The 11854-nt window shown below is 37.7% G+C and overlaps 1 protein-coding gene and 1 pseudogene across 1 annotated transcript in view; both read left to right on the top strand.

Moving 5' to 3' along the window:
• The first annotated feature begins 1250 nt into the window (after positions 1 to 1250).
• Clca2 (chloride channel accessory 2) overlaps positions 1251 to 11854 on the top strand; it is a 33056-nt gene continuing 22452 nt past the window's right edge. The window contains exons 1-5 of the mRNA XM_076862212.1: positions 1251 to 1436; positions 2490 to 2627; positions 5917 to 6067; positions 9158 to 9266; positions 10383 to 10542. Of these exons, the coding sequence (XP_076718327.1) occupies positions 1251 to 1436; positions 2490 to 2627; positions 5917 to 6067; positions 9158 to 9266; positions 10383 to 10542 (744 nt within the window). The remainder of the gene's footprint in view (positions 1437 to 2489; positions 2628 to 5916; positions 6068 to 9157; positions 9267 to 10382; positions 10543 to 11854) is intronic.
• On the top strand, positions 7339 to 7980 carry LOC143403428 (uncharacterized protein KIAA1143-like; annotated as a pseudogene).

Here is an 11854-nt window from a genome sequence, read left to right as displayed (position 1 = left end):
CTTTTCCCTTGGTTTTAAATAGTTTTTCTATAGTTGCTGCTGTGTATAGTGTTTTTGTACACAAAGAGAATAGAGAAAGAGGGTTCGCAGGATAACTGGGTAACTGCAAGAGAACATGATATCATGAAAATAAGGGGATTGGGAGTCAGTTTTAGCACTTGGATAAAAGTCCCAACCTTGAACATATTTTTTTAGATTTTCTGAACCTTAGTTTTGTCACCTATAAACTAGATGTAATAAAAACCTATCACTCAGGAAGCATTAGTAACTTCCCCCATTGGCTCATTATTAGAATCTTTCTGAAACTCAGTGTCTTTATTTGAAAAATGGGAATAAAAATTGAACCTACATCAGGGAATTGACATTTAAATGGATTAAGGTGTAAACTCCAAAGCATTATATAATTATCAGGTATTATTAATCAGTCATAAAATATTTGTGAAACCTATATACTAACTCCTATAATGGATATTAGAGAAATAGTTTGAGGCAGGAGAGAGTCTCTGGGAGAGAAATCCATTCTTCTCCCTGGTCCAGAGAGAAAAGGCAGCAAAGCCAGGGGAAAGGCCTTGTGGCACTCACAGCATCCAAGTTCCTGCCACTTGGCTTTCCTGGATGATATCTGACATCCTAACCCAGCCATCAGCTAAGAGCTTGCCCAGACTGCCTGACCCAGGGCTCTAGGGACAGGACTGCAGGGTGGATTTCTAAATCCTCAAAATAAGTAGGCAAGGAAATCTTCACAAGAAACAAACAAACAAAAAACGACCTGAATGCACTGTGGAAATATTGTGCTGAATAATAGTGGAGTCTGTCAAGGACAAGGGAAAGAAATTCACTAGAGGTTTCTGTTTCTGCTTTGAGTTGATCGATCAATCTGAATACACTGATTTCTAGCCCATCAGTGCAGGCCACCTGCTTTAAAGCTCCTTTTATCTTATTCCCTCTTCCTTCTGAGAAGATATAAAATGATTAAGGGTTGGAAAGTTTCTTGCCCAACTTCAATTCAGGAGGAAGCTCAGCCACAGATCAGGCAAGTGTGGCATTGCCTCAGAGAAAAAGAGCTTGTAGAGACAGGTCCCTGAGAGATCCAGCCCAAATTTTTCAAACAAGGAACCTCCTTCATGATACATCATACATCCTAAGACTTTCAAGTACAGGAAGAAAGGATCTGCTTCACCATTGACCACCTGATACAATGCACCCAGCAGGGCCCTTGTGAGTAGAGCAGTGAGATCTTTCTCTACGATATGACCCACAGGGACAATGCAGGTTCTGTCGGCAGCCTGAAGTTTGTGACTTTTCTGGTTGCCCTAAGTCCAGTACTTCTACTCCTGGGAGCCAGAGTGCAGCTTCAAGACAACGGGTATGATGGAATTCTTATTGCAATTAATCCTCAGGTACCTGAGAATCAGAACCTCATCACAAACATTAAGGTGAGTGGCAATTATCAAATCGATATCATGACCACATTAGATCAGAACTGTAGCCTTCTTTAAAGAACTAACAACCCTACCAAGTTTGTATTTGAGCCATAGAGAGGGCAAGATTATTTCTTCTCCTTCTCCTCCTCCTCCTCCTCCTCCTCCTCCTCCTCCTCCTCCTCCTCCTCCTCCTCCTCCTCCTCCTCCTCCTTCTCCTCCTCCTCCTTCTTCACAGACAGAATGCCTTTATTTGTTTTTATGTGGTACTGAGGATCCCACCTAGTGCCTCACACATACTAGGCAAGTGCTCTGCCACTGAGCTACAGCCCCAATCTGAGAGGGCAACATTTCTTAAAGATAGCACGCGCACGCGCGCGCGCACACACACACACACACACACACACACACACATAATGATTAGGGCCAAGGCAGTGTGTTCACCTACTTCTGTGTAGTCTCAGCTCACAGTGGGGTTTTTTTTTTGGTTACTGCAAAGTTTGTTTGCTTTTTCTACTTGACTGGTTTTGGGATAGCAAATTTAAATACTAACAACCCATTATGGCAAAAGAGACAGGATACTTGACTGATGAATCAGCATGATTGTTCTTATTAAAATCATCTTGTTGGATACTATCCTGAGGATGAGAATTCTCAAATAGAAAGGGTGAGAGTGTGTACGGTGCAAGAGTAAAAAAATTCTCTCTTTTCACCTGAGTGTTGTAAAGCAATTGCCTATTTTCACTTGAATATGGCAAGGGAGGATCATTACTTAAAAGCCCCTTTTGGAATTGCTGAGTGAAAATAGTATCATCATAGGTGTGGTCTCAAACATGCCCACAGGTGTGGCATGAGAAGTTTTGTTCAGTAAAAGCTTAAAACCCTTTCAAAAAATTAGTAGAATCATGAGGGCAAGTCCAGACCTGTACTCTGATCTCTTTTAAAAGATAACCATTTGAAATTTTTATTTTTTTCTTTTGCTCCTATGCTTTCATGAACTCCTTCAGAAAGCCAAAATATAAAGTGTTATGAGTGATAAAAATGAATTTGTCTTTTGTTTCATTATAGGAAATGATAACTGAAGCATCTTTTTACCTATTTAATGCTACAAAGAGAAGAGTATTTTTCAGAAATATACAGATTTTAATACCTGCCACATGGAACGCTAATAATTATAGCAAAGTAAAACAAGAATCATATGAAAAGGTAAGCATTCAGGATTTCACTAAATGAGCTTAAATAAACTTGAGTGAAAAAAAAATAAACCATGTTATTGATGTTAATGTACTGGGCAGAGTTAAAAATATGAAAATAAAATAAGTGAGTATAAATCATGGAGTGGAAAAATAAGTAAAATGCCATTGCCCAAGTATGTTTTTAGATCTTACTAAATAACTTGTAGGATCCTTGCTGAAAAAAAATTGTAGATGGACACAATATCTTTATTTTATTTATTTATTTTTATGTGGGGCTGAGGATCAAACCAGTGCCTTACATGTGAGGGGCAAGTGCTCTACCACTGAGCCACAACCCCAGCCCTTACTGAAATTTTTGGTTGAGGACCAATAGTCAGTTTTATCCTGAGGATGAGCAGTAAAGGGAGAAATTCCAAGGATGACTATCTTTGTTCACCATCTTGTCAGAGGCAGTAACACACAGGTACAGACAGGAACAGAAGCCACCCACGCATATAAAAATATGACTGCCTTCTCATGCCATGGTGTAAATTAGCAGAATTTCACTTTAGCCCAAGGCCAAGATGCTGGTTTAGGGAAGTGAGTAAATACGAAGACAGGACAGAAGGTTATGAGTAAGGCAAAGAATGGCTACTGTTTTGGTTTTGATGTGAGGTGTCACGCAAAAGCTCATGTGTGAGACAAAATGCAAGAAGGTTCAGAGGAGAATGACTGGGTTGTAAGAGTCTTAACCCAATCAGTGAATTTGTATTTGCCAAGTGGAGACTGCTCTTCATGTGAGCCACTTCCCTCTGCCACACTCTTCTGCCATGATGTTCTGCCTCACCTAAAGCCCCAAGGAATAGAGCGGGCCTTCTGTGGACTAAGGCCTCTGAAACTGTGAGCCCTCAAATAAACTTGTCCTCCTCTATGGTTGTTCTGGTTAGGTCTTTGCAGAAGAACAACCATAGTTGTTCTAAACAACTAAAACAGCTATCTTTTCTTTTCCAACTAAAAATGAATTACCCTTGAAGGTCTCTCATGAACTAGAGACCAGGGTGCTTTCCCACAAGGATGCCCAGCACATACTGGTGTGTTCAGTATAAATAAAGGTTAAATCAGTTTGGTGAGTGACTATGAACAAGAGCCCACACAGCTGCCAGGAGGGCCCAGAGCAGAGACACTGAGAAGAGCTTAACTCAGGGCATCAATAATGGTGTAGGCTCGAGATTCGTTACAGTCCAATCAGGATGGCAGAGACATGTGGCACAGCTTGCCCTTTTCCTTATTTTTGTTATTTGGTATGAAATTTCTTAAGGTAATTTTAATTCTTAGCTCACATTTGAAGTTACTCTCAGAAACTGAATGGCATAGCAATGTAAATAGGTACCCTAGTGTCCTGAAGAAGTTAAAGAGGTTCTTAAAAGCATTTGATTTCTGACCAGATGAAAGCATTTGATAATATTTTGTGTGGGGACAGAGTAAGTAAGGCAACTGGGACAGACTGGGGAGAAAGTACCAAGAATTTACATGTAGTATTTATTTATCATGCGGTCTGAAATTGGTTGCTGTTATTACAGATTAGGAAACTAATTAGGAAGGTAAGCAGTCTGTCTCAAGTCAATTACCTAATAAATTAGAGTCACAATTTAAATGGGTGTTTGACTTCAAAACCTATGCTGTTTGCATTAAGCTATGTAGTCTCTACGTGATTGACGGAGATTGCATTAAGCAATTTGGTCTTCAGTAGGACTGAGAAGTACGGGAGACACCCAGCATCAAAACCAGGTTGCCAAAGATAGAACCCCTGATCACCATGATGGGGAGAGAAACAAATAAGTAAAGCATATGTAACAATATGACTAAACAGAAAGACCAGCAAACAGAATAGATCGAATGCTATTCATATATTTTTTGGGTGCCATTTCCCTTAACTTCATCATGTCAATTAAGCAAGCACACAGTGAATGATAATATGAACAGGACCTTGCTAGGCACTGTAAAGGACACAAAGACAAGCAAGGTAGCTCTTGTCCTTGTGAATCTATAGTATGATGCAGGTAGGAATCAGGGGACAAGGGAAAAGATTAGGAAAAGTAGATAAGATCTGAATTACAATAGTCTATAAGGCCTAATGTAACCCCAAACAGCCTCTGAGTATCACCCATTCCATGCAAAGGAGTCTTTCTTTTTTGCTTTTGGTCAAAATTCCAGGCCTAAGAATGAGGTATTGTCCAAATGAGGACTATGCAATATCACAACCTCTTTAGCAGTTTTGGTAGGTGTTGTTTTTCAAAGCCGTTGGCTTTTAAAAATATAAATGTTAATTATTGTAAAAGTGATTCATTACATCAGAAAAAATGAACAAGGTGGAAAAATGGAAAATAAAAATGACAATATCTTCTTTCTCTCCTCAGTGGCAAGTGTATACATACATGCACATAAACACACACTCACGCATAGCATATGTAGTGATAATTATATATTTAAGGTCATATTAGAACTATTGTTGCAAAATAAACTTTTTTCTTCCCCTTTTTTAACTTGAAAACATACTTAATTTCGAAGGGCAAGTTTGGGACAATATGTTATCTTTCTTTCTAAAACAAGAGAAACAATGTGATTTATAAATTGATACTCTCTTGATGGTTATGTGAATAGGTATTTACTTTCAGACTTTGAATGTTATGTTTTAGCAATCGTAATTGAAATGGTCAGGACTTAAGAAGAAATATAATTTCACTAGAATGACTGATTTCCTAATCAAATTGGTTATGGGAATGAAAAGACAAGGTGAAAAATTACAGATCCTACTGCCTTCCCTAATAAAATAATCCATAAAAAGTTGTTTGTAAAAAGATGTATCTCTGTACAGCACAATCTGAATGTTAATTAAATGCTCTTAAAATCTCCTTAAATATTTTATTACATTTTATAGTGATATAATATCAGACTTTTTACAGTGTTGACTTTCAAGCATATTTTAATCCTCTAGATTAAATATCCCTACCATTCTCTAAATGGGAAGATCAAAAGGAGGTAACGAAGCTCCATGGAAATTTCCTAAGCTTTAAAAGTAGATGTTTTTGCAAGTGCCAAATGATTTAGTTGATATTTAATTGTGAATGCATTCTAAGTTCCATCTATAAAGCATTTCTTTTCTTCCTTTTTTATTTAACCTGCTCTTAAATCAGGGTATAATTACATACAGTAAAATGCACAAATCTAAGGTGTACAGGTAAGAATGCTTTAACATACATTTAGGCCAACAATATCACAGTCAAAATATAGAGTACCACAACACGTTTCTTTTAATTTAGGCAGATGTCATAGTGGCTGATTGGAATGGGGTACAAGGAGATGACCCATACACTCTGCAATACAGAGGATGTGGAAAAGAAGGAAGATACATTCATTTCACACCGAACTTCCTACTGAATGATGACTTAACAGCTGGCTATGGATCACGAGGTAGGTGTGGCTAATCAGAAAATAACTACTGTACATTAGTATTCCCAAGATTTTATGTCGGGTGCTCAAAAGGATTCAGAAAACCTGAAACTTATCAAGGACTTAGAGTTTGGGTGGGGCGATAGGTCACATGCACATGCAAAGATGAGGAACTAAGAAAGTCAGGAAGAGTTAAGCACTAGGTTAGTGAAGTGCTCTCAGAATTTAATAAAGTTTTGAGACCAAGGTAGTCCAAACAGGTCTCACAAAAGAAAAAGGCTTTAAAGTGTCATCTTTTGATTAATGAAGGAGAGGGAGAGAATAGCAGGAAGAGTTTGAATAAAGCTGTAGTTGTGAGGAAACTAGGCATGTTTGAGAGATGTATAGAAGGAGACCCACGGATGGCACAGAGATTGGTATGGGAGAAAAATACCGAAATGTACATGGAGCCAGGTGATGTGACAGCCCCAAATGTTCACATGAGCAACTCACCACTGAAGGTTCATAAGCACAGGAGCGACACAGTGTTTTCAGAAGATTAGTTGGGCTGTATGGATAACCTGACAAATTCAAATCAATGGGGGAGGACCTGGTTATCAAGAAAATAACTAGCAGAGGTCCAGGTAAAAGGCCATAAGGCTTGAGGAAGAGTGAATGTGGTGAGAAGGGAAGGACAGGAGGGACAGTAACTAGAACATGAGGACTTCCTATGTGCCAGGTGCCCTGCTGTTTGCTTTTTAAATATTTTCTTATTTAATTCTAACAACTCCAAGTTATAAAAAAAATTCCAGAATTTCAAAAGAGAAATAGAGGTCGGAACTGATACAGAGTGAAAAGCAAAAGGTATGTCCAGGAGGCAGTAAGGAACAAGGACAGCGCCAATTTCTTAGAAATAGAGGGACCTATTGAAAGGAGAAACCCTTAAGTGTGGATTTAGGCAAGATGATGGTGAGGAGTCCCAGCCAGTCCTGCTGGGAAGTTAGGCCTGTGGTCAAATGTGGACTGGAACTTGGGAGAGAAGTCAAGGTTGCAGGCCACAGACTGGAGGACAGTGGGTGAGATCTGAGAAATTAGTGAGAACAGGTCAGTCAGTCAAGGGCTAAACTTCCAACCTTAACTTTTTGTTTGTAACTTATAGTAGTGCCTTTTAATGTTTTTTGTTTTTACCCTATTCAAATTTAAATAGATTTTGTTATTCTCTGTATAGTTAGCAGGGAGTTAAATGACATATTCTAAAAAATATACTTTGTAAAACTTTATCAAAACTGTAATGGGTTTTACCCAGACCAGCCATGAGCAAACAGAACCAGGTGTCTTAAGTGTGGCCTGCCAAGCTTAGATCCTGTCCTGCCTTAAGGAGCAAGTCAGGTAGAGGGAAGGGCCCACCATAGAGACCAAGGCTCTGCACATCTAGATACAGAGATAAACACAGTACCTCTCAGAGGAGCTTGCCTAGGAGAGACAGACAGACAAAGCACTGAAAACACAGTGTGGTACTGGCTTCCTATGAGTTATGCACAGTGTACAAAAGAAGAGATGAGATTAGAGAATTCAGCTTCAGCTCCCAGATAAAGATGCTGACCACAGTGACAAAGAAATGAACAGTCCTACATAGGTTTTTCTTAAAAAGGGAGACCTGACAGCTGAAGAAATCATGAAAATGAAAGCAGAAATAAAGGCTGTAAAAACAGATGAAGAACCAGCTCCAGCTGATGGAAGAATCAGGTATTGAAAACCAGTCAAGTATCCCTCAGATGAAAAAATATTCATGTTTAATAAAAATAAGTAAAAAGAAGACAAATGAAGACAGAGTAAATAGGCAGGACTCAATTGAAAAAAAAAACTCACAAAAGCAAATCAAAAACAACAACCTCCTTTTTTTTGACAATGAAGAGGAAAATGAGTTAAGTGTTAGCTTCTTTGAAAGCATATGAAGTATTTTTAAAAGAATATTTTTTCCTGTGTCTTTCAAAACGATATTTTTCCTGTTATACTACAAATTCATTATAGAAAATTTAGAAAATAGAGAAAAAAATAATAAAATAAAATCTATAACTATCCATCAAGACTCCTCTGCCTGGAAATGCCAACTTTGTAGATATTAACATTTGACTACTTGCCATATGTGTGCATATAAATTACATTTTTAAACAAGCAAAAAAAAATTTATAAAGATTCTTTTCTTCCTCGGGCAACCACAAGATGCAGATTACCACTGCACTGCTATGTATCTTTAGCACTCCCAAATTCCATGAGTAGGAACACACCTTCCCTAACTCTCAGCTGGGGCCATTCTCCTCCTTCCCTCTGTCTCCATATCCAAAATTGCACAATATGCCACACCTGAGCCAACTCAGCAAGTACTTTCTGAGTTCCCAGAACTTACAGTGATTCCAAAAAATAGAAATGTGTGTTTTGGGAGTGGAGTTCACCTGGACAATTTCTGGGGGAAAGAAGTAAGTTCTGATCTGAAGGAAATGTGAGTCAGAAAGGTAAAGTTGTAAAGGATTTGATGCTGAGGATGAAGCTGCCATGAACTGAGTTGGAAATAAACACAAAAATGGAAAAATATGAATAAAATAAAAGAGAAAGGGACATTAAAGCTGCAAAGAGGGTGTGTGCTCTTGTTTTTTGTTCCCTGTTTCCTCCCTGGCCCCTTAGGTTTCAGTCATTGCTGTAGATAAGAGAATTACCTGCAAGGAAAAAAGCAGGAAAACACTTGAATAGCACAGACTAGAGATTAGGAAGTTCGTTTGCTTGCCTGGATATACTTCTCCCCTTTCCCCAAACCCCAGATTTATAGGTCTCCATAAAGCTAAATAGAAACCTGTTAGATAGCTTCATCAAGAAAATGAGAGAATGTGGGATTCCTCATTAGCTTCTTGAAGATCTACAATAATAAAATCACTGGTTTGCATTTACAGGACAAATATATTTCCATACTGCCTTTTTTTATGATGGTTGGAGTTGGGGTAGGAAGAGATGGGAAGGGAGGGTGGGAGAGGACTTAGACAGAGGTGTAGAATTGAGGGATATAACATATTCACTCATTAGTACGGCCCATGGCTCAGATTTTTGGGAGCTCAAAGGTAAAAGTTTTGTCTTCCACAGGCAGAGTGTTTGTCCATGAATGGGCCCATCTCCGTTGGGGTGTGTTTGATGAATATAATAATGACAAACCTTACTATATAAATGGACAAAATCAAATTAAAGTTACAAGGTTAGTACTTTTTCTCATGTTTAAAATTTATTATTTGACTCTAAAATTAATGAAATCTTCACTATGAAGAAATAATAAATGTTATTATTTCATTTTTATTTTATTCTGATTTTAACATTATGTGATATAAAAAATTAAAAATAAGAATAAAATTAAGTTTATACTGGCAACTAAAAATTAAAAGGAAGAGATCCTTCCATTTTTTTTGTTTTCAAATCTTGTTGCACTTTAATAAAAACAGGTAAATGTTTATGTGGTTCATATGTCCAAACAACATAAAAAGTTAAACTTTTAGCAGTCTCACCCCCAACACTACCTTCATTGTGTTTCCTCACATCCACTTTAAGTAACCATGTTGATTAGTTTCTTATTTCTTTTCAGTATTTCTTCAGGAAAATTCAAATAAATATGAGTGTATATTTTTTCCTCACCCCGTTTTAAATAATTTCATTGTGTGGATATACCATAATTTATTCAACCAGTTCCCTCCTGTTGGACACATAAATTATCTCTATTTTTGGTTATTCCCAATAACAATGCAGGTGTTATCCACATGCATTTCCCATGTAGTTGTCATTATGATTCCAATGGACAGGCTGCTGAATTCCTCTCAGAAATACTGGGTCTGAGGGTACTCTCAACTCTGATGCTCACTGAATCCTCTCCTCAAAGTGGCAATGTTTTTCACTCCCATCAACAAGACTTGAGGTTGTTTATTGAGGAAGGAATCCTTTTAAGTATCATCATTACATCCTCATTCTCTTCTTCCTCTGATGTCCAGTGGACCCAAACCCAAAGGAGCACTGCCACAGCTATTGCTATTCGTGCCCTTCTTTGGGTCTCCTAAAATTCCTCTAGATTTCCTAGTAACTTTTGCTTTGACTCTAATTGGTCAAAACCTTTGATAATATAGAACACTTTCATCAAGACTCATGCTTTAAAATAAAGTGAAGTGTGTTTCTAAATCGATGAGCTTTCTTAGTAGAGCAGTTTTAAAATGTTTATGTGTATCTAGCAAGCTCTAATCCTTGAAACAATTTATTATATAAGCTAGTCAAGAAGTAACATAAGTACTTCTACAAAAGAACCAATTCCCATTTTTTTTTTCATTTTCAGATGTTCATCTGACATCACAGGCATTTTTGTGTGTGAAAAAGGCCCTTGCCCCCAAGAAAACTGCATTATTAGTAAGCTTTTCAAAGAAGGATGTGTGTTTATCTACAACAGCACCCAAAATGCAACTGCATCAATAATGTTCATGCAAAGTTTATCTTCTGTAAGTATGTCCTTGAAATGACAAACTCCTGTAAGGTTCCATCTCTTCCCAAGATAGTTGTATATATTTTAAGTACTTAAAAACTGAGGCCTTCCAAGATGATCACCAAATAAAGATTTCTTTAGAAATGTGATAATTTGCTTCCCAGGAAAGTAAGTTAACAAGGGTACCCTGGAGACCACAAAATAAATGCTTATATGGTGGTGTTCCTGTATGCTTTCTTTCTTTCTTTTTGGTACTAAGGATATATATATATATATATCTTAAATACTCCGCATATAGCCCAAGCACATTGGGTTTTTTTGTTTTGTTTTGTTTTGTTGGTTTTTTTTTTTTTTAAGAGAGAGAGACAGATAGAGAGAATTTTATTTATTTTTTAGTTTTTCGGCAGACACAACATCTTTGTTTGTATGTGGTGTTGAGATCGAACCCGGGCCGCACGCATGCCAGGGGAGCACATTACCGCTTGAGCCACATCCCCAGCTCCTGGTACTAAGGATATTGAACCCAGGAGTGCTTTACCACTAAGCCACATCCATAGTCTTTTATTTTATGCCTTGAGACAAGGTCTTGCTAAGTTGCTTAGCAGTGGAATCAACCTTCATGACCTGATGTACTATCCAACTTCACACAGATCTGAAAGTCAGTCTGGGGGTCATCTCTCCATGGGGCTGGGAACACTGTGGACACATAGCTTTGTGGAATTTTCTCTATGTTTCTGTGGCCGACCAATGCCTCTTGTATTGAAATATTTCTTGCTTTCCTTTTAGTTAACTTTTTTCCCCTCAGCTTGGTTCCAGTCAAGGTAAGGAGTCATTTGTAACTAAGATGATTTTTCATATTTCTTGTCCTATCCATATGTTTTAAATTTATAACTTTAGTGTTGAAGCCAACATAATTTTAGGTATTTGCTCCCTATTCTTTGTGACTTTGTATACTCTTTGTAATCCTTTGAAGGGCTTACTCAAAAATATCCGGAGAAAAATGTTCCACAATCTCCTCACCATAGTCATGAAATATAGGGAAAAGACCTAAATGAACAAAACAGGTTCTGCTCCTGTCACCCATCCTACTCAGCTTTCTCTTGTATAAATTAGAGATAGAACTACTAGGGTCTATAAAGTTCCTTTTAGCTCTAAGCTCCCATGGCTCTGATAGCCCGAAGTATTTGTCTCCTCATAGGAATATAGCCACTGGGAATAGATGATAAAATATTACTTTGCAATGCAAATCATACATTAAAGTGGGATTTTGACATTGGTTTATTACTAATAAATGAATTAAAACTATTTTCTTGGTAGAGTCCTTGACT

Source organism: Callospermophilus lateralis, chromosome 7 (assembly GCF_048772815.1).
Source record: "Callospermophilus lateralis isolate mCalLat2 chromosome 7, mCalLat2.hap1, whole genome shotgun sequence".
NCBI lineage: Eukaryota > Metazoa > Chordata > Mammalia > Rodentia > Sciuridae > Callospermophilus > Callospermophilus lateralis.
This window is presented reverse-complemented; position numbering and strand designations above follow the sequence as displayed.